Source organism: Macaca fascicularis, chromosome 4 (genome assembly GCF_037993035.2).
Source record: "Macaca fascicularis isolate 582-1 chromosome 4, T2T-MFA8v1.1".
NCBI classification, from domain to species: domain Eukaryota; kingdom Metazoa; phylum Chordata; class Mammalia; order Primates; family Cercopithecidae; genus Macaca; species Macaca fascicularis.
This window is the reverse complement of record NC_088378.1, coordinates 169,949,049-169,974,245: the sequence shown is the minus strand read 5'-3', so window position 1 is coordinate 169,974,245 and position 25,197 is coordinate 169,949,049. Positions and strand designations below refer to the sequence as shown.

The window sequence follows — 25,197 nt, the reverse complement described above, 5'->3', positions numbered from 1 at the left end:
ATGGTGCTGAGACAACTGGGTATCCGCACGGTACAAAAATGAAATTGGGCTTCTACCTTACACCATACCAAAAAATCAGCTCCAGGTTGATTACTGACAGAAATGTGAAAGATAAAATTATAAAGCTATTGGAAAATATAGGAGAGTTTCTTCATATCAGGACAGGGAATCCTCAACAGTACACAAAAGCATTAGCTGTAATGGTAAGAATTGATAAATTTTAAAATTTATAAAATTTTAAATGAATTTTAAAAATGAATTTGTAAATGAATTCATTGTAAAATTCTATAAATTTATAGATACATTTAATACATTTATAAATTTATAAAATGTTTAAATTAATTTATAAATTCATTTAAAAACTTTTATTCATCAAAATAAACTATTAAGAGAATGGAGGCTGGGCATGGTGGCTCATGCCTGTAATCCCAGCACTTTGGGAGGCTGAGGTGGGAGGATCGCTTGAGGCCAGGAGTTCGAGACTAGCCTGGGCAACATAGTGAGACGACCTCCTTACAAATAATAATTAAGAAATTAGGGCCGGGCACGGTGGCTCATGCCTGTAATCCCAGAACTTTGGGAGGCCGAGGCGGGCGGATCACAAGGTCAGGAAATTGAGACTATTCTGGCTAACACGGTGAAACCCATCTCTACTAAAAATATAAAACATTAGCCGGGCATGGTGGCAGGCGCCTGTAGTCCCAGCTACTCGGAGGCTAAGGCAGGAGAATGGCGTAAACCCGGGAGGCGGAGCTTGCAGTGAGCCGAGATCGTGCCCCTGCACTCCAGCCTGGGCAACAGAGCTAGACTCCGTCTCAAAAAAAAAAAAAAAAGAAATTAGCTGGGCATGGTGGTGTGCACCTGTGGTCCCAGCTACTCAGGAGGCCGAGATGAGAAGCCTGCTTGGGCCTGGGAGGCTGCGCCATTGTGCTCCAGCCTGGGTTACAGAACGAGACCCCATATCCAATAAATAAATAAATAATAAACAAGCAAACTAGTCACAGAATGGGAGAAGTGCGACACACACATAACTGACCAAGTACTTGAATACATAAAATCTAGAGAAATTTTATAAATCAGAAAGGAAAAGATACGCAACCCAGTTAAAACAGGGATGAAATAGTTGAATGGGCACTTCACCAAAGAGAATAAATATACCAAAAAAGCACACATCTTTACTGGTAATTGGAGAAATGCAAATTAAAACCACAATAAGATAATATTATGTGTCTAAACATTGGCAAACATGGCAAGGCTTTTCTAAACGACAAGAAATAAATCCAAATAAACAGTGAAATGTGTTGATGGATGGAAAGACTTGACATACTAAAGCTGTCTATTCTCCCCAACGTCATTTACAAAGGAGTGCAATCCTAATTAAAAGCACAACCAATTCTTTATGGAATTCAACAAGCTGACTCTTAAGTTTATGTGAAAGAAAAAATGTACAAAGATAGCCAAGAAAATTCTGAAGAAGGAGATCAGAACAGTGTAGACTAGAGCAAGGATAATCAAATAGATTAATAGAAAAGGTGAGTCTTTGCAGGTTGGGTTTTCCAGAAGCAGCCACTGAGTTGGGGACTGGGGTGCAAGGAAGGAGTGGGAAGCAGGAATGAGCAGAGGAAGAAGTCAGAGGGCAACGAAGCCTGAACAGAGAGCTCTGGCAGCAGGGAGCGCTGAGCAAATGCCCCTCTGGCTTATTCCACGTCAGGCTGAAATGGCCAAGGCTTTATCTCCTTGCCTTTCTCAGTCACTGGCTCAGAAGGGGAGTACCTGGGGCAAAGAAGTTCACAGCTACAGGCTGTTTGTTCACTCAGCTCCTTGCAACAGGGCAGCAACTCCCTCCTTGCTGGGGAATCTGACAGGCCCATCACTGTGTCTACCACAAAGTCCAGAATCAATCCATGTATGTTTCTTAAGCTGCACACAAAATTTGCAAAGTATTAAGATTATTGTATATGACCTCATGAAAATGGAAAGGGAGTTGAAAAGGAGAAATTGTGTTTAGCAAAGGATTAATACCTAGAATATTTAATAGAATGCCTACAAATAAAAAACAAAAATAGGCTGGGCACGGTGGCTTACACCTGTAATCCCAGCACTTTGGGAAGCCGAGGCGGGCGGATCACAAGGTCAGGAGATCGAGACCATCCTGGCCAACATGGTGAAACCCCGTCTCTACTAAAAATACAAAAATTAGCCAGGCATGATGGCGGGAGCCTGTAGTCCCAGCTACTTGGGAGGCTGACGCAGAAGAATAGTGTGAACCCAGGAGGCGGAGCTTGCAGTGAGCTGAGATCGCGCCACTGCACTCCAGTCTGGGCAACAGAGCGAGACTCCGTCTCAAACAAACAAACAAAAAAATAATTCAAAAGAAAAATAATAGACAAAGAACACAGACAATTCAAAAAATAAACTGAACAACACAGTTCAGAAAAGATATTTGGCCTTGCCAACAGAGAAAGGCAAAATGAACCTGTTACGATTTTTCATCCATTAGATTGAAATTTTCAAAAGATTGATGATACAATGTGTTGGTGAAAATGCAGAATAACAAGCAGTCTTCTGCACTATTGGTAAGAGTGTAAATTGGAGAAGTTTATTAGAAGGTGTGGCATCCAACAAACGCCACAAGCCCATAAGTTTTGTTGCAATTCTACTCTCAGTATTATCTGTACCACTCACATGTACACTCAAAGATGTAGCTTCCATTCTTTGCACCTTAGTTTATAAGAGTGAAAAATTACAAACAACTCAAATGCCCGTAAGTAAATGCCCTAAATTATGATTCATCTAAACTACACAATACTAATAGCCATTTAAGAGAAAGAGGTGGCAACTAACATGTAATGATATAGAAAGATCTTCAAGATTAGCTGTTAGTGAAAAAATAAGTCACATAACAATACTTACCGTGTGGTCCTTTTAATGTTAAAATATATATAGGCCGGGTGCAGTGGCTCATACCTGTAATTCCAGCACTATGGGAGGCCGAGGTGGGCGGATCACTTGAGGTCAGGAGTTGGAGACCAGCTGGCCAACATGGCAAAACCCTGTCTCTACTAATAATACAAAAAACTGGCCAGGTGTGGTGGTGCATACCCGTAATCCCAGCTACTCAGGAGGCTGAGGCATGAGAATTGCTTGAACCCAGGAGGTGGAGGTTGCAGAGAGCCAAGATCGTGCCACTACACTCCACCCTGGGCGACAGAGTGAAACTGTGTCTCAAAAAATATATATATATATAAATATACACACACACACACACACACACACATATATATACACACACACATATATATAGTATATTTCTGGAATGTGTGTGCAAATTCCTAGAGAGAGAATAAGAGTGATATGCACCACACTCTGGATAAGGCTTGCCTCAGGGGAATGGAAGAAGGCGCTCAAGGAATGTTTGGGTGTTATTCTGTGTGATTCTGCATTGTTTGAATCTTTGGGGTTTCTTTTGGTGTTTTTTTTTTTTTGGTTTTTTTTTTTGAGACAGTCTCACTCTGTCACTCAGGCTGGAGTGCAATGGCACAATCTGGGCTCACTACAACCTCCACCTCCCGGTTCAGGTGATTCTTGTGCCTCAGCCTCCCGAGTAGCTGGGATTACAGGCGCGTGCCACTACACCCAGCTAATTTTTTTGTATTTTTAGTAGAGATGGGGGTTTCACCATGTTAGCCAGGCTGGTCTCCAACTCCTAACCTCAGGTGATCTGCCCGCCTTGGCCTCCCAAAGTGCTGGGATTACAGGCATGAGCCACCATGCCTGGCCATGTTTGACTTTTAAGAACTATTAAATTGTTTTACACAGTAGCTACACCATTTTAAATTCCCCACCAGCAATGCACAAGGATTCCAATTTCTCCAGCATCTTCCCAGCAGTTTTTATTTATCATTTTCATATTACAGTCACTCTCAGGAGTATGAAAGTGTACCTCATGGCAGTTTTGACTTGCATTTCCCTGTGACTAATGATGTTGAGCATCTTTTCATGGCTTGTTGGCCATTTGTATATTTTCTGTGGAGAAACTGCTATTCAAGTTCTTTGCCCATTTTTGATTGGGTTGTTGGTTTTTTGTTGTTGAGTTGTAGGATTTTTTTTTTTTAATGTTCTGGATTTCATCCATTATCAGATATATATGGTTTGCTATTTTTCCCCATTATTTTATTTTATTTATTTATTTTATTATTATTATTTTTTTTTGAGACAGACTCTCACTGTGTCGCCACCCAGGCTGGAGTGCAGTGGCGGAATGGTGGCTCACTGCAACCTCTGCCTCCCGGGTTCGAGATACTCCTGCCTCAGCCACCTGAGTAGCTGGGACTACAGGCACACACCACCACACCTGGCTAGTTTTTGTAGTTTTAGTAGAGACAAGGTTTCACCATGTTGGCCTGGCTGGTCTCAAACTCCTGACCTCATGTGATCCACTCGCCTTGGCCTCCCAAAGTATTGTTTCCTTATTCTGTGGCTTATCTTTTTACTCTCTTCATAGTATCCTTTGATGCACAGAGCTTTTAATTCTGATGTATTTTTACTTTTTACTTTCGTTTGTGCTTTTGCGTCATAACCAAGAAATCGCTGCCAAGTCCAGTGTCATGAAGCTTTTTCCCTGTGTTTTCTTCTAAGAATTTTTGTGGCACTAGCCCTTAAATCAAGTCTTTGATCCATTTTGAGTTAATTTTTATATGGTATGAAATAAGGGTCCAACTTCATTATTTCATATGTGTATATTCAGTTTTCCCCATCGAATGGTCTTGGCAACCTTGTCAAAAATCAATTGGCTGTTTATGGGAGGGTTTATTCCTGGGCTCTCCATTCTGCCCCACTGGCATATGTGCCTGTCTTTATGCCAGTACTACACCGTTTTGAATACTGTAGGTTTGTAGTAAGTTTTGAAATCAGGAACTGTGAGTCCTCCAACCTTGTTCTTTTTAAAGGTCATTTTGGCTATTTGGGAAAAACAATAATGAAAAAAAATTACTACTTGTAAGATCTATGTGAAATTTCTACCTTCTGAAAATATGAATTCTCATTTATGATTTTCTGGGACTCAATCTTTTCTGTTGTTAAAGTGTGTATTTATGCTCTTAATTACAGAAAGAGTATTCAAACCAAAATGCAGTTGTGAAGAGAATGCAGTCTCTCCAACTTGATTGTGTGCCAGTGCCTCCGAGCAGGTCAAATTCAGGTAAATTACACTGTGCTCAAAATCCATTCATTTATTTGTTTGGTTACTCATTCACTCCGCTCTAAAATGCTACTCAGGACCACATGGGAAACAGAAGAAACTATAAAAGTGAACACCTGCCTTAAAGGAATTTATAATATTCGAGAGTCAAGTTACATGTATTTGAAATACGAAGTAACAGTGTGCTCACCAGTCAGTGTTCTGAACAAAAGGCCTAACATACCTGATGGGGAGAAGTGATGATTCAGAAGAAGGTAAGGGACATATGTGAGAGCAAAGTCCCTGAGGAGGTCGTAGTGACTTAGAGCCAGACTACAAGCAGAGAGGCTCGTCTCAGGTCAAGTAGGAATAGTTTTTCCACTGTAACAGAAAGGATGGCAGAGTATAGGATACTGCAGCCACTTAGCTACCTGATCTGTGGCTAATTACTTAACCTCTCCTAAACTTCACCCATCAAATCATCATCATTGCTCCTCCTCTCATAGGGCTCTTCAAGAATGAAAGAATTCATGGGACGTGCTTAGGACAGAGCTGCTGCAGATTTTTTTTTTTTTTTTTTTTTTTTTTTGAGACAGAGTCCCTCTGTCACCCCGGCTGGAGTGCAGTGGTGTGATCTTGGCTCACTATAACCTCTGCCTTTCAGGATCAAGCGATTCTTCTGCCTCAGCCTCCCAAGCAGCTGGGATTACAGGCATGCACCACCATGCCTAGCTAATTTTTGTATTTTCAGTAGAAACGGGGTTTTGCCATGTTGGCCAGGCTGGTCTCGAACTCCTGACCTCAGGTGATCCGCCCGCCTCGGCCTCCCAACGTGCTGTGCCTGGTCGCAGATCTTATTTTCCACCTGAATCGCTCCAAGGAGACAACTACCTTCTCTGCTCCAAACCAAGTCCCTTTTTTCCTTGATCATCCCTGCAACAGCCGCTCTTCTCTTGCTTGCTATAATTTTCCTAGTACTCTCTCACTGCCAGCGAGGAGCTCCTATTATTTGTAAAGCTTGTGGGAAGAGGACCATCTCCTAAATGCTTCGGACTGGTCTCTTACTTATTTTCTGTGCGTCCCTCTGAGATACAGATTCATGATGGCGCTCAGATTTTATTTTACGTTTTAATGTTTCACGAACCCCATTCTAATGTTGATCATTTCTTCTCAGCCACAGAACAGCCTGGTTCACTGCACAGTTCCCAGGGACTTGGGATGGGTCCTGTGGAGGAGTCCTGGTTTGCCCCCTCCCTGGAGCACCAGCAAGAAGAGAATGAGCCCAGTCTGCAGAGTAAACTCCAAGAGGAAGCAAACTACCATCTCTATGGCAGCCGCATGGACAGGCAGATGAAACAGCAGCCCAGACAGAATGTGGCTTACAACAGAGAGGAGGAAAGGAGACGAAGGGTCTCCCATGACCCTTTTGCACAGCAAAGACCTTATGAGAATTTTCAGAATACAGAGGTAAAAGGCACCGCTTATTCTAGTGCAGCCAGTCATGGTAATGCAGTGCCCCAGCCCTCAGGGCTTAGCAGCCAACCTCAAGTGCCATATCGGAACAATGTTTTATATAGCTCACATGGCTTTGGAACAAGACCGCTGGATCCAGGAACAGCAGGTCCCAGAGTTTGGTATGGGCCAATTCCAAGTCCTATGTCTAGTCTGTATAAAATCCCGGTGCCTGAGACCAACTATTTAGGAAACACACCCACGATGCCATTCACCTCCTTGCCACTAACAGGTAAATGGGTCTTTGATAGTCACAACCTTGTCTTTTTTTATTTTTCAGAAAGTAAAGCAACCAACCAGCTCTATTGTAGATTGTGGGTTGTGATGGGGACAGAGGGTATCGTCCACGGCCAGATGCAAGTTGCCGCTGTGGAATGGACTCCGCCAGGCCACTTGGTCTGGGAGTGTTTCATCTGGGGCTAGGATTCATCACACATGTCCACAAGCATCAGGAGGTGCTTGTGACTGGCAGGCGCCTTTGACTCTAATGTGGAGTGCATAGTAGTCCTATTTCACCCAATCTCTGATCAATGGGAAGTTATCTGCTTATTTGCTTTTACCTTGCTTGCTGTTTTTTGAAGATAAGAAATCAGTTTTGGATATTTTTGTTTCTTACCTTATATAGCTCAAAGACTACCATTAGTGATGAAAAACTTTTTTTTAACTCCCATATATCTATCAGGTGAAGTAAAAGGTACGTGATAGTAGTTACTGGCAGTCTAGAATGGAAGTGATTTAATGTAATATCCAGCATTTTTATCAAATAATACTCACCAGCATCACCTTAACCACCTGAACGGCATCTACCAGTGATACCCACAAGTGTCCTGGAGATCCTGAAATCAACTCAGGTACAGGAAGCTTTGAGAACCACAGAGCTTAGTTACAATTTCTTTCAAAACGCCAAATTCTCCAAAAACATCCTTTGAAAACATCCTCGATTTTTTCCATAGGTTTTATTATTAAGATCTGTAGAATGCAAAATACTGGATTAGACATTAAGCAGTATCCAAGTCATGTATAATCCTATGAGCAGAATATCCTTTTGTTTCCTTCATGTCTGGGGATAAAATTTTTCATTAGTATTGCCATATCATTTTGTTCATTCATGATTAAGTCAATAAAAATTTCAGCTGGGGCCATGGTTGGCCAGGCATGGTGGCTCATGCCTGTAATGCCAGCACTTTGGGAGGCCGAGGTGGGTGGATCATTTGAGGCCAGGAATTTGAGACCAGCCTGGCTAACATGGTGACACCCTGTCTCTACTAAATAATACAGAAATTGGCCAGGCGTGGTGGTGCATGCCTGTAGCCCCAGCTACTAGGGAGGGTGAGGCAGGAAAATCACTTGAACCCTGGAGACAGACGTTACAGTGAGCTGAGATATGCCACTGCACTCCAGCCTGGGAAACAGAGTGAGATTGTGTCTCAGGGAAAAAAAAAAAAATTCTGTAATCCCAGCACTTTGGGAGGCTGAGGCAGGCAGATCACGAGGTGAGGAGATTGAGACTATCCTGGCTAACACAGTGAAACCCCATCTCTACTAAAAATACAAAAAAAACAAAAAAACAAAAAAAATAGCTGGGCATAGTGGCACGCGCCTGTAATCCCAGCTACTCGGGAGGGTGAGGCAGGAGAATCACTTGAACCTGGGAGGCAGAAGTTGCAGTGAGCCGAGATCGCATCACTGCACTCCAGCCTGGGTGACAGAGCGAGACTCCATCTCAAATAAAGAAAAGAAAAAAGAAAAAAAAAATTCCAAAGCACTTCCCACTTTGTGCCATGCAGTTCTCCAGGCACTGGAGCTATAACTGAGCCAACAGCCTGAGTGAGTCCCTTCCCTCATATAGTTTAAATCCTAGTAGACAGAAGGCAGACCCTAAACCAATATTTAATGTGTAATTTTTTATCTTCTTTCTACATGAGCAACCCAAATACACTAGTTTAGTGCCAAAATCGCTTTCTGTTTTCACTCTTGCTGTGGTTCCTGATTCTGCCAGTGACAGATGTACAGGCATCCAGCTTCTTCAGGATTCTGAGATGCTTTCAGGGGGGAGGGGGCACTTGGATCTATAATAAATAATAGAATTTTCTGTGTTTCTGCTCCCAAAGATGATCCTGCTAAGTACTGAGCTAGTAAATGAACACGCTGAGTTTCTCCTTGCAAATTTAAATAAGTCTTTTGCTTGCTTTTGTTATCAAAATGTCCCAACTCTGTACCAAAATGTGAGTTTTCTAATTTGCCATGCCATAGAAGAAGGGCGTGTGTATCCAGTAAGTACAAAAGGAAAATAAAAGTCTTCGTCTCAGTGAAAGAGCTCCTAGACCCACTGTTTCTATTCACTGTGCTGTTTGAAGTGAGGTTAGAAAAGGGAAGCTCACTGGGCTAGGGGTCAGGAGACCCAAGTCGAGTCCTGCGTGTGCCAGTCACTGCAGTGGGTGACTTTGGGAAAGTCGTTTGCCTTTCCAGAGTTCATTCTCCTCAATTATCAATGAAAATGTTACGAGTGAAAATTTATACATTGTAAGCTCTAGTGTGTTTCTAATATTGCATTCGTTGCTCCGTTTCATAACTTTCATGGCTTTTCCAGTGGCCAAATTTGGGCAGAAAGCACTGATTCAAGAAAACAAATCTCCAAGTAGAGAGGTGCAGGGTAGACCTCCATGTAAGCCCGTGGTGAACGCAGACTGTGAGTGACAAACACAGTGTCAGTACAAGCTGGAGGTGGTGGGCCAGGAGGATTCAACAGGGTAAGGCAGCTTAGCACTGTGCCTGCCGATGCACAGAATAAGTGCTCAGTAAATGGTAGCTGCTGTTATTGGCACTGTTATTATCACTGTTAACAAGAACACCTAGACAGCCTTGAGCGCTGGAAGGTACCTCAGAGACTGTCACAGCGGTTCCTTGCTAGGATTCCAAGGACCCCAGTTTCAGCAGCTTCATAAACACCCAGAACTACATACAGATGGTGTGTGCGTGCACATCCTATATTTCTTACACCTGTCTCTAGAGAGGGTCCCTAGTTTCCTTGGCTTCCTCAGAGAAAATGCAACAAATGAGCACGGTGCCTGGTCCAGAAGGCGGCCTATCTTAGGGTCAGGTGTGCTGACAAAGGTACCTGGAGCTGCTATTCATTTCCCTCCTCAGAACTGTCTTCTCGACCACCTTCTCTCTCCTACAAGGATATGCTAAGTGCTCTTTAGGGACAGTACCGACACTTGACAAATTCAGCTCAGCATGAATGTCACTGAACCCATGCCCGTACCAAGTCCCAGGCTAGCGAGTGTAAGGAATACAAAAACAAGTGGGTATGGTTGCTGCCCTCTCGGGACTCACATTCTAGTGGAGAAGTCAGACAGACCCAGCTCAGATACAGAGCGGCCCAGGGCAGAGTGCTGAGTCTAGGATTACAGTGCAGGCTCACGGAAGGAGGGGGAATTTGTGCTGGGCCTGTGGCAGAAAATCACAGATAGGGAGAAGCATGTCGGAAGGTCAACAGTCCAGGCAGAGGCAGGAGCACCATGTCAGCAGATCAGTGGGAAATCTGGTGGGACTGGAGTCTCTGGAGTGGAGAGAGGGCGGAGACAGTGAAAGGAAGATCAGAGACAGAGGGTAGGGCAGAGCTGTGGCTAGCTACTGAATACTGAACCTGAGAGGTTTGAGTTTATCAGGTAAAGGAGGAGGACCCTTCACAGATGTTCAGAGTCGTGGGATCCTGCTGGGAAGTGTGGCTGAGCTGTGCTGTGCTGTTCATCCACCTCTGATTTCTGACAGCCACATTTTTCTATGGTAAAATTCAAAAACATAAAATATACCATTTTAACCATTTTTACAGTGGCATTACCTAACATTCATGTTGTTATGCAACCATCACCACCATCCATCTATGTAACTGTTTTGATCTTGCAAAACTAAAATTCTGTATCCATTAAACACCAACTCCCCAGCTCCCCTCCCAGCCCCTGACAACCACCATTCTACTCTCCATTCCTGTGACTCTGACTCTAGGTACCTCATATGAGTGGAATCGTGCAGCATTTGTCTTTGTGGCTGGCTTCATTCACTTAGGAAAGGTCCTCAAGGTTCATGCATGTTGTAGCATGTGATGTGATTCCCTTCCTTTTCAAGGCTGACTATTCCATTGTGTAGCTAGGCCACAGTTGGGTTATCCACTCATCTGCTTATGGGTGCTTGGCTGATTTCCACCTTTCGGCTCTTGTGAATAACACTGCAATGAACACGTGGGTAGAAACATTTCTTAGAACCTGTTTTAGTTCTTTTGGGTATATACTCAGAAATGGAATTGCTGGATCATATGGTAATTCTATCTTTAATTTTTTTGAAGAATCACGATAACTCTTTTTTTTTTCTTTTGAGACAGAGTCTCGCTCTGTCGCCAGGCTGGAGTGCGGTGGCACAATCTCGGCTCGGCTCACTGCAAGCTCCGCCTTCTGGGTTCAAGTGATTCTCCTGCTTCAGCCTCCTGAGTAGCCGGGATTACAGGCACCCACCACCATGCCTGGCTAATTTTTGTATTTTTAGTACAGATGGGGTTTCACCATGTTGGCCAGGCTGGTCTTGAACTCCTGACCTCAGGTGATCCACCCACATCGGCCTCCCAAAGTGCTGGGATTACAGGCGTGAGCCACTGCGCCCGGCCCACTATACTGTTTATAGCAGTGGCTGCACCATTTCACATTCCCACCAGCAGTGCACAGGGGCTTCATTTCCTCCACATCTTTGTCAATATGTGTTATTTCTGTCTTTTTTTTTTTTTTTTAATTGTAGGCATCCTAATGGGTATGAGGTGGTTTAGCCAGATTTTAAAGAAGAATAGTTTGAACTGTGGCATAGGATAATGAACTTAATGTTTGGGGTAAAGCCCTGCTTGTTTGCCATGCTGTACTTTTTCTCTTGCTTTTGATCTAGAATTACTTACCTGTGTGTTTCTCTTTGTTCAGATGAATCTATAAAATATGCTATATACAATAGTACTGGCATTCAGATTGGAGCCTACAATTATATGGAGGTTGGTGGGACGAGTTCATCACTACTAGACAGCACAAATACGAACTTTAAAGAAGAGCCAGCTTCCAAGTACCAAGCTATCTTTGGTAAGATACCCTGGAGGGACCCCATGTCTAGCAACCTTGAACTTTCTTACTTGTGAGAAGGACATAGTGGAATCTTAAAATTTCTCTGATAATTCTTCTTGAAAGTTTTCTCATGTTACTTCTGCAAAATATCTTTGTAATTTCCATATAATTCCTTTGTAATTTATTTTATTATTATTTTTTTTTTCTGAGACGGAGTCTCGCTCTGTCGCCCAGGCTGGAGTGCAGTGGCGAGGTCTCGGCTCACTGCAAACTCTGCCTCCCGGGTTCACGCCATTCTCCTGCCTCAGCCTCCCAAGAAGCTGGGACTACAGGCGCCCGCCACAACGCCCGGCTAATTTTTTTTGTATTTTTAGTAGAGACGGGGTTTCACTGTGTTCGCCAAGATGGTCTCGATCTCCTGACCTCGTGATCCACCCGCCTTGGCCTCCCAAAGTGCTGGGATTACAGGCGTGAGCCACCGTGCCCGGCCAATTTATTTGTTTTTAATATGGAGATAATCACAGTATTTATGGATTTGTTGTGAAAATTAAATGAGTTGGTATGTATAAAAAGCTTAGAAGACTGCCTGACACATAGTAAGTTCTATAAAAAGTGTTAAACTTTCATCATTAGCATCATCAGTATTACTGGTCAGACCTGGAAGAAACAGCTGTGTCAGGCCCTCATCAAAGGAGATCCTGTACAAGATAGAAGACTGTGCCCTCCACAGCACTTCTGTAATAAAATCAAGAGGACTATCTCTTACAGGGTTCTACTGTGTAGGCCCATAATGCTAATCCCAAAGTACAGTCTGGAAAAAGTCATGAGGCCAAAACAACTTGATTAAGAACCCAGCTTTCTAATTAACCATGGGATTGGCTATTTTTTTTTTTTTTTTTTCTGTAAAGGAACCAGTAGGAAATGTTAGGCCCTGCTGTCTTTGAGGTCTCTCTTGGAACTACTCAACTCTCTTATTGTAGTGCAAAAGCAACCACAGACAATACACACGTGAATGAGCACGGCTGTGTTCCAATAAAAGTTTATTTACAAACACTGGCAGGGAGCCAGATGTGGCCCACAGGCCATAGTTTGCTTTTAAAATACCTAGAACAGAAATTCTGAATGGTCAAGGGCACCTGTGAGAATCTAATGAAACGCGGGATCTACCCCCTACAGAAATATTGACAAAATTTGGAAAGTATGTTGGGAAGTTCTTGGACTGCTGACAATCAACTGGTGGCAATACAAGCCACATTATGGAGGGCTGAGGAAAGAAGATAGGTTGAAAGGAAAAATGAAATATTTTCTTCCTTATGTTCTGTTTAATGAGGTCGTGTGGGGATTAAGGAATTTTGTTGTGGTTGTTTTACATTTTTGTTTCCTTTTATTATTTTTACGAAGGGCTAAGGGAAAGAACCAGTAGAAGGAGAGAGGTTATGGCTATTTGAGAAGAGGCAATGTCAGTTGGCGGCGGGGTGGAGTAAAGGAGGGGAAGGGTCCAGAAACAGACCTTGAAGAGTAGTTACCTCATCGCTTGAAAGACAAAGAAGGCATTGTAACTGAATGGGTTCACACCTGCTGGACAATTCCTTGATTAAGTAAGAGGAAAGTGAACTGTTGGGCGGGGGTGGTGGTCAGGAGTTGCGTGGCTTTCACTCTGGCCAGATGTAAGTGGAAAATGTCTAAAAGGAACAAAAATGGTGGTTTTTCCCTTTACATCCAGGAACGTCTAATACCAACAGGGTCACGGGCTAAGATTGAATAGAACACCCAACCTGGTAGCCACATAGGGGTTTTGTTCACAGAGCCATCAGCTGTGGTTCAGGGATGTGTCTACTGGGAGGAAGGAATGCCTTATTCTTTTTTATTTGTTTTGTTTTTGAGACCACATCCTGCTCTATGGCCCAGGCTGAAGTACTGTGGCACAATCATGGCTCACTGCAGCCTTGAACTCCTGGGTTCAAGTGATCCTCCTGTCTCAGCCTCCTGAGTAACTGAGGAGTAACTGAGTACAGGCATGTGCCACCATACCCAGCTAATTAAAAAAAAAAATTTTTTTTTATAGAGACAGGGTCTTGCTATGTTGCCCAGGGCTGGTCTAGAACTCTTGGGTTCAAGTGATCTTCCTGCCTTGGCCTCCCAAAGTGTTGGGTTATAGGCATGAGCCACCACGCCAGGCCAGGAATGCCCTATTGTAATTCACATAAAGACTGCATGTGGGCTAGCAGGCGTGTGAAGTGTCTCCAGTGCGGCAACAGCTGTAGAACTAAGAAGTTATCTTTGCCCTGTCTTCTGGTACTCTTCGTTTCACTTGGGTTTTTTAGCAGTTCAGGAAGCTGGAATGTTTGAATGGGCTTTAGCTTGACACCTTCTTCTCTTTCCCATTTGGCAGATAATACCACTAGTCTGACCGATAAACACCTGGACCCAATCAGGGAAAATCTGGGAAAGCACTGGAAAAACTGTGCCCGGAAACTGGGCTTCACACAGTCTCAGATTGATGAAATTGACCATGACTATGAGCGAGATGGACTAAAAGAAAAGGTTTACCAGATGCTCCAAAAGTGGGTGATGAGGGAAGGCATTAAGGGAGCCACAGTGGGGAAGCTGGCCCAGGTGCTCCACCAGTGTGCCAGGATCGACCTTCTGAACCACTTGATTTACGTCAGCCAGAACTAACCCTGGATGGGCTATGGCAGCTGAAGCGGACTCCTCACTTAGTGAATAACCCCAGAAAGCTGGCTGCCTCAGAGCATTCAGAATTCTGTCCTCACTGATGGGGGTTCTGTGTCTGCAGAAATATTGTTTCCTGTATTTCATAGCTGGGGAATGGGGAAAGAAGTCTGCAGCAAAGGGGTCTCATTCTGTTGCCCACGCTGGTCTCAAACTTCTGGACTCAAGTGATCCTCCTGCCTCGGCCTCTCACAGTGCTGGGATATCAGGCATGAGCCACTGTGCCCAGCCAACAATCCGCTCCGAGGAAAGCGTAAGCAGGAAGACCTCTTAATGGCCTAGCACCAATCAAAAAATGATTCCTGATTGGGTTTGGAAAGGGAGAGAAGAGATGTCTGAGGAAGGTCATTTGCTTTCAGCTTATGGCATTTCCTAGAATTTTGCTGAAGCAAGAAGAAAAACTCAGAGAACATAAAATCAACTTTTAAAATTGTGTGCTCTCTTCTTCACGTAGGCTCCTGTTATGAACAAAGTACAGTAAAATTCTAAGCCCTGTTCAGAGACTTTTTGAATCACAACTGCAGCTCATTGCCACGTTACAGAGTCTGTTAACATGGATATCAAATACCGTATCAGTCACTATAGGCTCTAAGAATCACATGCAGTCTTCACTCCATTAAATTATCGATTATTTTTTAAATTAATTGAATTTATATTCAGTTTTCAAATTAACCGAACAGATTTAAAGGGGTACCAAGGAGGGGGGAAACATCAGATCTCCCAGTTGTTGCAAGGAAATGCTACTAACTGTGACTACAGCAGAAATTCTTGATTGACTTTGAAAGTTACTTCCTGGCATTCTGGTACTTTCACCCAGCCTGGGTGCCCTGGAGAGGGAACAGGAAATGCTGATCTCTACGCCTGGGTGAGAGCAGAACCTCAGGGCTGACACTGTTGAGTGGCTTCCTCGGTTTACTCTGTACCGTGAAAGTATTTTCATATTTTTCTGTGTGCCAGAGTGAAGAAGGACAACTCCTGACTGTGGGAATTGTGCCTGTAGCACCCAACCTTTCAAAGTCCACCTGAAACCTGGGGGTGGATGAAGGAACTAGAATACTTCAGAAGACTGAAGCTGGGTGGGCCGCTCAGCGTCTCCACTGGCATTTTGCTAAACAGACAGGGAAGGCCGTGTGCTTAGCTATCCCCAGAGGGAGGACGAGAAGGGTGTGGTGATGGTCAGTCTGGCTGTCGGAACGGATTCTGGTGTCTTGGGCTGATAACAGTGTTGTTGATTCTGACTGTGAACCCCCTCAACTCTAGCAGACACATACACACCCCTGAAACGGGGCTGCAGAGCAATCACTGAAAGGTTAATGCTACTACAGTGATTTTTACAATATGTAATAATCCAAGTATATGACCAGGTATCGTGGCTCATGCTGGTAATCCCAGCACTTTGGGAGGCCAAGCTGGGAGGATTGCTTGAGGCCATGAGTTGGAGACCAGCATAAAACAACATAGCAAGACCCTATCTCCACAAAAACAACAACAACAAAAAATTAGCCAGGTGTGGTGGTATATGCCTGTAGGCCTAGCTTCTTGGGAGGCTAAGGTGGACGGATCACTTGAGCCCAGGAGTTTGAGGCTGTGGGGAGCTGTGATCACACCATGTCTCAATCATCATCATCATCATCATGCAAGTATAGAGTCCTGAAACTGAGAGCTCAAAAACTCCCCTCTGTCACTTTTCAGCTGTGTCACCCCGGGCTTGCTTCCTAACCTTTCACCATCATTATCCAAGTATAGAGTCCTGAAATTGAGCAGCTCAAAATTACTTTTCAGCTGTGTCACCCAGGGCTTGCTTCCTAACTTTTCTTAGCCTCAGATGCCTCATCTATAAATGGGGAGTGCAATAGCACAAAAGGCTGATGTGAAGATTAAAGAAATATGCATCATAAGATGCGTGGCACAAAATGGCAGTTTTTTAAGCTGCACAATCTTGCTGTATATAAAGAACTGGTTGTCAGATATGTTACTTAAAAATAGTGACACCAGGCTGGGTGCGGTGGCTCACACCTGTAATCCCACTTTGGGAGGCCGAGGCGGGTGGATCACCTGAGGTCAGGAGTTCAAGACCAGCCTGGCCAACATGGCAAAACCTCATCTCTACTAAAATTACAAAAATTAGCCTGGCATGGTGGCGGGTGCTTATAATCCCAGCTACTCGGGAGGCTGAGGCAGGAGAATCGCTTGAACCCGGGAGGCAGAGGTGGCAGTGAGCTGAGATCGCGCCATTGCACTCCAGCTGAGCAACAAGAGTGAAACTCCATCTCAAAAAAAAGAAAAAAATAGTGACACCAAAGACCTAAAAACTCAGTGCTACTGTTTTGCTTAGCACTAGGGTAACTGGTGTTGAAACTGTACAGACAGCTATTTTTATCATTTCTGAGATGAAACCCCAATCAACATATCAGGAAAAAAGGAAATACCTCACCAAAGATTGCTGAAAGTCAAATGATTAAATTCCACTCAAACATTATATATGTCTCTTTCCTTTTATTCAGGAATTAATGTGATAGAGTTATGTTGAGAGTATATGAAAACTTTTGCATAGTCTGTATTTAGGCCAAAACTGCCTTTACTACTCAAGAAACTCCAAAGGGCCAGTGAGGACACTGCAGGTGGCAGACATTTCCATGAGTAACACCTACAAGCACTGTGCCCACAGGACTGACTGACACCAAAAAGGTCTCTTGGAGGGACAGTCATGCAATATGCAAAGAAGCTGTTGTCTCCAATTATTCAAGCCAAGGCTACAACAGTAGCCACAAATCTGCCAGTTATTTCCAATTAAGGCACAACGATAGGCTTAAAGCAATAGTGTTTTTTTTCTCCACTGAGCTTTCAATTAGATAATGTCTATAACATTTATAAAGCTGGAATTATATAGTCAAAGCAAACATTAAGTGTGGTAAAACATACATAAAATTACCACTTAAACCACTTTTAGGTGTATAGTTCGGTGGCATTAAGTACACTCACAATGTTATGCAGCCATCACGAAAATCCATCTCCCCAAACTGAAACACTGTCCCAAGGAAACACCAACTTTCCATTCCCACTTCCACCAGCCCCCGACGACCTCCACTGTATTTTCTGTCCCTAGAAGTTTGACTCCTCTAGGCACCTTATTATATAAGTGGAATCACACAGTATGTCTTTTTGTGACTGGCTCACCTCCCTCAGCATAGTGCCCTCCAGGTTCATGTAGTAGCATGTGTCAGAATTTCGTTCTTTGTTCAGGCTAAAAAATGCTCCATTGCATGCACAGGCAACATTTTGTTTATCCATGTATCTGGTTTTGGACACTTAAATTGCTTCCACTCTTTTGGCTATTGTGAATAGTGCTGCTGTCAACATGAGTGTAAAAACATTTCTTCTTGTACACCCTGTTTTAAATTATTTTGGGTTATATACCCAGGAAAGAAAATACTGGATCATATAACTGATTTTCTGAGGAACAACAGTACTGTTCATCACAGTGGCTGCACCATTTTACATTCCCAACAGCAATATACAAGGGCTTCAATTTCTCTACATCTACACCAACAATAATTTCTGGGGGTTTTGCTAGCAGCCATCCTAATGGGTGTGAAGTTGTATAAAGAAAATTTAGATCTCATCATCTCTGAAAAGCAAATACACTTCCACCGTTAGTAGCCGGCCTAGAGCCGGAGCCCCGCGTGGACGCCCACCCAGCGAGGGCGCTATGGTTGGCAGCCTCGACTCCTGGAAAGGCCACGGTCGCTGAGGCGACGAGCGGGGGCGGGGCAGCGCCGACTGGGACACTCAGCCCGGGAGCCAGAGCCAGCACGAGAGGGGACGGCCTATGCAGGTGCAGGCAGTTCCAGGACTGGGAAACCACGAGCCGAGTTTCGGTCGCCCACAGAAAAGCACCCGGCGGGGCGGGGCTTCGGGGCGGGGCTTCGGGGCGGGGCTTCGGGGCGGGGCTTCGGGGCGGGGCTTCGGGGCGGGGCTTCGGGGCGGGGCCGGAAGGGTAGAGGGCAAAGCAGGATGGAGCGGCGGGGTGGGCGGGGTGGGCGGAGTGGGCCGCGGACCGCCCTGGGTCTCAGCGCATGCGCGCTTCCGACGGTGACGCGACTTGTGACCATGGTGGCTGTGCTGGGTGGCCGAGGCGTGTTGCGGCTGCGGCTGCTGCTTTCGGCGCTGAAGCCCGGGATCCACGTCCCACGGGCCGGACCCGCGGCCGCCTTCGGGTAATGGCGGCCACCCCGCCCCTGGGATCCCCAGCATCCGCGCGCTCGAGGGGCGGCGGGAGGGGCGCGTGCCGACCGCAGGAGTTCCAGGCGTGTGGGCACTGGGCGTGGGCGAGGTCCGGCCGCCCTGCCGCCCTTTGTGCCGCGAGACCCCGATCTTGGGGTGCAGCCGCGCTTGGTGAGCGAGTCCCTCGATCGTGCATGCGCCTCGGTCAGCCTAAGTTCAAAGAGTCCGGAGCAGTAGAGGCCTTGGGCCGTGGAGTGCAGCCCCTTCAGTGTGCAGACCAGAGAGACCCAGGGAGATACTTTTGCCCGCAGTATAGACTCACCCGTGACGAAGCACGGATTAGAATCCCAACACCCTTATTAGTCCATTGCTCTGTCCAGAGTCCACACTGTAAGGGCATAAGGACAATAATCTCTTCTTCCTCCTATGTCAGAAATCAGCCTGAGAATGACTGTGCCCATTAGCTCTCTAGTACCGCTAAGGCCTTAATCCCGGGTCACGAGAGCCCTAAGTCTTCTCTTTGCTTGCTGATCTCGTACCTTAACGTGCAAAAGAATCACATTGGGAACTGTGAAAATTCAGAATCCTGGGCCTCACTCCCAGAGGATCTGATCTACATGTGTGGAGATGCCCAGGAACCTGCTTTATTCTCATTTGTCGTCCCACCTCTCCCCCATTTCAGGTAAAACAATAACAAAAAACTGGATTAATTTCTGACCTTCCGTCTTGAAAATGAATGTTCTTGGTCCCCAGAGATACTGGGCAGAAATGTGGATACAGCGGCATGAAGCTTGTTTTACTTTATTGTCTACATACATCCCTACACACATGCAAACGCACGTATACAACGAACGTACACAGTGCATGTGCTCTGTTGACTGTTGATGGGCTATTTCCATGAAGTCAATACTAGATAGGTACACAGCGTTTAGAACTTTACTTGATCCAACATAGAAACTTTTAGTTTGAAAACTTGATTTAGAAGGAGAAAAGAGGGCAAAACTGACCAACTTTTAAAATTTCATATTGCAATTGACTAGCTCCTTTAATTTTAGAATTATTATAAGATGGTCAGGGCTATTTTGATAGATGGAAAAACATGTCAATGGCTACAGCTGTATAAATTAACAGTGAAGATGATTTTTTTTCCGTTTCCTGTTTGTAGAAAGGCATTGAAATAAGTAAGGTTACTGTAATTGTACATATATATATATATATATATATATTTTTTTTTTTTTTTTTTTTTCCCTTGAGACTGACTCGCGCGCTACTGCCCAGGCTGGAGTGCAGTGGTGTGATCTTGCTCACTGCAACCTCTGCCTCCCAGGTTTAAGGGATTCTCGTGGTCTCAGCCTCCCAAGTAGCTGGGATTACAGGCACCCGCCACCATGCCCGGCTAATTCTTGTATTTTTAGTAGCGATGGGGTTTCGCCAGGTTGGCCAACCTGGTCTCGAACTCTTGACCTCAAATGATCCACCCACCTCGGCCTCCCAAAGTGCTGGGATTACAGGCGCTCTCGGCCTACCAATATAGTTCTGATAGGTTATTTAATGGTTGAGGAAGGCCCCATTCACCGAGTTGCATTGCAGGTCATTCTTCCTAAAATATCTCTGAAAAAACAGGTTTCTCTGGATTTCGTACTGCCATTTTATACATGCAGCTGCAAGTTGATATGACATATAATCTGGAAAAACAGGCAGTGGTGTTAGTTAATCCTGAAACGCAGCTGTAGCTCAGTGTCAGTAGGTAAAAGGATTCATGTAAAAACTTAGCTTCAGAATAGCCACTGCCCAACCTACAATTGACTTGTGTTCCAAAAACTTGTTTGTAAGTCTGCTGTTTGGAACTTTGACCCTTATTTCAAAATCTGTAAGGTGATTTATTCCTGGGTCAGGTAAAAAAAAAAAACTTTTCTACCTGAAATTGTGTATTATGTACAGTTACAGATATTAATAATTCACATAACCTAACAATCTTCCTAAAAAACATTTTCCAAGTTCAACCTTGGGATGCCCTGCCAGAGAATCAGAGACTGTCTTGCTGACGCCTGCACCACACTGTATCTGGCAGTCAGAGTATGGCCCCAGTGCCTGAGCCCTCTTAGGACTCTGCTCAGCCATGAGGTTAGAGAGGAATCATGGCCTCTGGAGTTCTGATGGCCCCGTGGCCACTTCCTAGCTATGTGAATGTGGGCAGATTGTTCAACCTCTCTGAGCCTCTTGCCTTGCAGTGTTTTTGTGAGCATTTGAAACAATGAATGTAAAAGCCTGGGGATATAATAAACATGAAGTAATTAGTAGGCACAATGGGAATATTTATATAATAGTACAATATATAAGAAATGTAGGCTGGCGCGGTGGCTCAAGCCTGTAATCCCAGCACTTTGGGAGGCCAAGATGGGCGGATCATGAGGTCAGGAGATCGAGACCATCCTGGCTAACACGGTGAAACCCCGTCTCTACTAAAAAAATACAAAAAACTAGCCGGGCGAGGTGGCGGGCGCCTGTAGTCCCAGCTACTCGGGAGGCTGAGGCAGGAGAATGGTGTGAACCCGGGAGGCGGAGCTTGCAGTGAGCCGAGATCACACCACCGCACTCCAGCCCGGGGGACAGAGCGAGACTCTATCTCAAAAAAAAAAAAAAAAAAAAGAAATGTAAAAATAATTCATCAAGATTCACGTAAATTCAAGCCCTGAAAGTAGCAAATACTTTATTGTAGGCTACTTTGCAAAACATACACAAAAGAAATAGCTGAACATATGATATTGTAATAGCAGTTTCTTTTTTTTTTTTGAGATGGAGTCTCTCTCTGTCGCCAGGCTGGCATGCAGTGGCACGATCTCGGCTCAGTGTAATCTTCACCTCCTGGGTTCCAGTGATTCCCCTGCCTCAGCCTCCGGAGTAGCTGGGATTACAGGCGCGCACCACCACGCCCAGCAAATTTTTTTTGTATTTTAGTAGCGACGGGGTTCCATCATGTTGGCCAGGATGGTCTCGATCTCCTGACCTCGTGATCCACCCGCCTGGGGCGCCCAAAGCGTTGGGATTACAGGTGTGAGCCACCACGCCCGGCTGATCCAAAGCTATCTTAACCATAGAAATGAATTTCTCAGAGGAATAGGGCAGGAATCATAATAAGTAAATGGCAGGGTCAGTATTGCCGTTGTTTGCTGGCTTCATTGATGCCCCTCTAATAATATTTCTGTAGATAAGGAGCTTAGAGTTTGGTCAGACTTATTACTACCCAACTCTGTCTTTTATTTTTCCAGAAATTGTGTGTTAAGATTAGATGTAGCTGTATTCAACACATCTGTTTCCACGTTTGTTTCTTTTTTACTTGAGATTGGCAAATAAGATTAAACCAAAAGAGAAAAGAGGACCTCGTTTTTTCAGGGGCTGTGTTTCAGTTATCTTTTGACTAAGGGCAGAGGTAGGGGTAGGGAGTATGTAAAAGAAAAAGATGCCCCGAGCGCGCCTGGAATCCCAGCACTTTGGGAGGCCGAGGCGGGCGGATCACGAGGTCAGGAGATCGAGACCATCCTGGCTAACGCAGTGAAACCCCGTCTCTACTTAAAAAAAAAAATTAGCCGCGCGTGGTGGCGTACGCCTGTAGTCCCAGCTACTCGGGAGGCTGAGGCAGGAGAATGGCGTGAACCCGGGAGGCAGAGCTTGCAGTGAGCCGAGATCGTGCCACGCACTCCAGCCTGGGCGACAGAGCAAGAAAAAAAAAGAAAAGTAAAGGAGATGGTGGTTGATTTCGTTGTGTTGGCACTCCACCAGGAGAAGAGGAGCGCCTCCTTCTGGCATCTGTCCTGACTTGCCATCATGTTCCTCCTGTGCTTCACTCAGTCATCTGTCTGATAAGCTGTGGGAAGTTTGGTGGAGCCTGGTCCTGGTGCAGGTGCCGTCCGTGTGCCCCTCTGGTGTATATCCCAGGACAGTCTGGCGCTCCTGGAAGAGCAGCTGAGGAGAGGTTAATCAGAACACCTGTACAGCACACCTAATTCAGGCAGGACAGACACCGGCATTGTGCCTGTCCTGAGGCGTTGTCCTGTACTAAGCGTGGTCCAGTTAGATGCTGGATCCTAGGAGGTCTTAGGCCAAGGCGGGTGAGTGGCAGGAAGGAGGCTCTTGAGATGGAGGCTTATGGACAGGGCTACTTAGTAGTTGACACAGACATATTTTAACATTTTATAAAACAGTAGGCCTTATCAGTGCAGATGGGCAGTCTTGACTATGGCCCTCCTGCGCAGGCCAGACAACACAGGATACCCTACAGCTAAGGAACAGCCTGGAGATCAGCACCTTGAGACCAATCGCATCTTTGGAAATGTCACCAAGGCTGCTGAAGGTCTGGGTGGGTCCTCTGCGTCTGCTGAGGTGCACATGAGTGGCTCCAGGGTTTTTGCCCCGATGTCCACCCGTATTTCACTGCACCAGGCCCCATGCCAGCCTGCACTTGAGTACCCTCAGCTTCCAGCTCACCAGCGTGTGCCGTGAGCCTCTGTGGCTGATTCAGCAAGCTTGCTAGGGTTTTTGTAGGGTGAGCCCCAGGCTGGTCACAATGGCATATTCAAGCATGAGAGTACAGTTCAGATTGGCAGTCTAGTAAAGAAGATTCAAACTCATGTCACTGTTCAGAATTGGAAAAATCAGAATAACCCAAGGAGCCTGCGAGGCGATGTGGAAGCGACTCATTCGTATGCAGACAGTTTTATCATCTTAAATTAAATGATTTTCCTTTGGGGGTGCATTTTTAAACATTTCTCAAGTTGTATTTTTTAATTGACATAATTGTACCTGTTTTTGGGGTATACAGTGATGTTTCCATACATACAAAGCGTAGTGATCAGATCAGTGTAATCGGCATATCCATCGTCTCAAACACTTCTCATTTCTTTGTGTTGGGAGCATTCAGTATCTTCCTTCTAGCTATTTGAAAAGATCTCTTATTGTTAGCATCCCACAGTGGCACAGAACACTAACACTTATTCCTCCTGTCTACCTGGAATTGTGAATCAACTAAGAAATCTTCCGTCTCCCCTTTCCCCCTGTGGGGATGGGTTTTTTCTCTTCTAGAACCTCGGTAACCTCTGCCAAAGTGGCTGTGAATGGCGTTCAACTGCATTATCAGCAGACTGGAGAGGGAGGTCATGCAGTCCTGCTACTTCCTGGGATGTTGGGTCTGGACACTTTTTAATGGAATGCTTTTGCATGCTGTAAAATCTATGATGCATTCACAATACTAGATGCCAAATGTTGATGATTAGTTTTAGTGCTTTTCTGAAATGTTTTAATATTTGCTACAATCAAACTTAAATGACTTAGAAAGGTAGGTAACTTTCTACTGCTGTTCAGAATTGAATTTTTTATTCCTTTAGTAAAGTACCCAGTTTTCCTGTGCAAGTACACTATGAAATCACAGTTGCCCATAATTTGGGAGGGTGACAGGGGTCAAGGAAAGGGGTGTGGGAAGAAGGTGTAGATAAAGGAAGAAGGTGAGTGGGTAATCAGTCATCCTAGTTTGCCTGGCATGGGGGGATTTTCCAGGATGTGGGACTTTCAGTGCTAAAACTAGGGTGGATTGGTCACTTGTTGTGGTTGATAATATATTCAGTTAAAATAAGAGGTAAGAAAAAAAACTCAGTTTAAATCTTGTTAGAAATCAGAGTTAGATTGGCATATTACCCTCTCTCGATATATGGGCCATAATAAAACCTACTGGATTTTAGTCTCATTTTCATAACTAGAGTTCAGATGTAGAAAGTTCAAGGGAAAAATTTCCAGTGATTCCAGGATATCCCAAATCTGGTTTTAAGGGCATTACTATTGTTGCTTTATTTTTGATTTGGTAAAATAATCCTAATATTTAATCTCAGTATCGATGGGGGATTGGTTCCAGGAAGCCCTCAGATCCCAAAATCTGAGGGTCCTCAAGTCCCTGATATAGAATAGCGCAGTATTTGCATGGAAGCTACATGTCCTCCTGTATACTTTAAGTCATCTCTAGATTACTTACCATATCTCATGCAGTGTAAATGCCGTGTAAATAATTGTTATCTCGGATTGTTTAGGGAATAATGACAAGGAAGAAACCCTGTACATGTTCAGTACAGACCCAACCATCCATTTCTTTCCCCAGATATTTTTGTTCTGAGGTTGGTTGAATCCACAGATGTGGAACCCGTGGATAGGAAGGCTGACTGTACTTATTTCTTTGTGATTTGCTTCTTTCGAAAAGTAAAGTGCTGAAAAAGTTCCACTTGACTGAGCCTCAGCGGACTGTGCACGGCTGCAGCTAGCGAGGCGCATGCGTCCAAATGGTGCTGGGCACCTTTGTTTGCCTTAAGCTGATGAATGAGGACATTGACTTTCATGGCTGATGTGGAGCTAAAGTTATCTGTAAAAGCATTTCCCATCTTAGCTTTCCATTATTTCAGTGTTGCAGTCATT

The 25,197-nt window shown here is 44.7% G+C and overlaps 2 protein-coding genes across 34 annotated transcripts in view; both read left to right on the top strand.

Annotated features, from left to right (window-relative positions):
- The window catches only part of RIPK1 (receptor interacting serine/threonine kinase 1), a 45,484-nt gene extending 28,485 nt beyond the window's left edge, over nt 1-16,999 (top strand). For 8 of the 10 annotated variants that reach the window (XM_065544489.1, XM_074038915.1, XM_065544494.2 and 5 more), the window contains 4 exons: nt 5,110-5,200; nt 6,354-6,923; nt 11,653-11,805; nt 14,180-16,999. In XM_065544489.1, the coding sequence (XP_065400561.1) occupies nt 5,110-5,200; nt 6,354-6,923; nt 11,653-11,805; nt 14,180-14,466 (1,101 nt within the window). In that variant the 3' untranslated portion in view covers nt 14,467-16,999. The remainder of the gene's footprint in view (nt 1-5,109; nt 5,201-6,353; nt 6,924-11,652; nt 11,806-14,179) is intronic. The other 2 variants (XR_012434327.1, XR_012434326.1) reach the window with 1 other exon arrangement.
- A 1,615-nt stretch (nt 17,000-18,614) lies between these two features.
- The window catches only part of BPHL (biphenyl hydrolase like), a 32,710-nt gene continuing 26,127 nt past the window's right edge, over nt 18,615-25,197 (top strand). For 7 of the 24 annotated variants that reach the window (XM_074038925.1, XM_074038931.1, XM_074038926.1 and 4 more), the window contains exons 1-2: nt 18,615-18,737; nt 23,824-24,076. Coding sequence is in view for 5 of the 24 variants with exons in the window: in XM_005554156.4 (XP_005554213.3) it covers nt 18,631-18,737; nt 23,824-23,927 (211 nt within the window). In the remaining 19 variants the exon portion in view is untranslated. Of the gene's footprint in view, nt 19,427-23,823; nt 25,147-25,197 lie in introns of those variants that run through there. The other 17 variants (XR_012434330.1, XR_012434329.1, XR_012434328.1 and 14 more) reach the window with 5 other exon arrangements.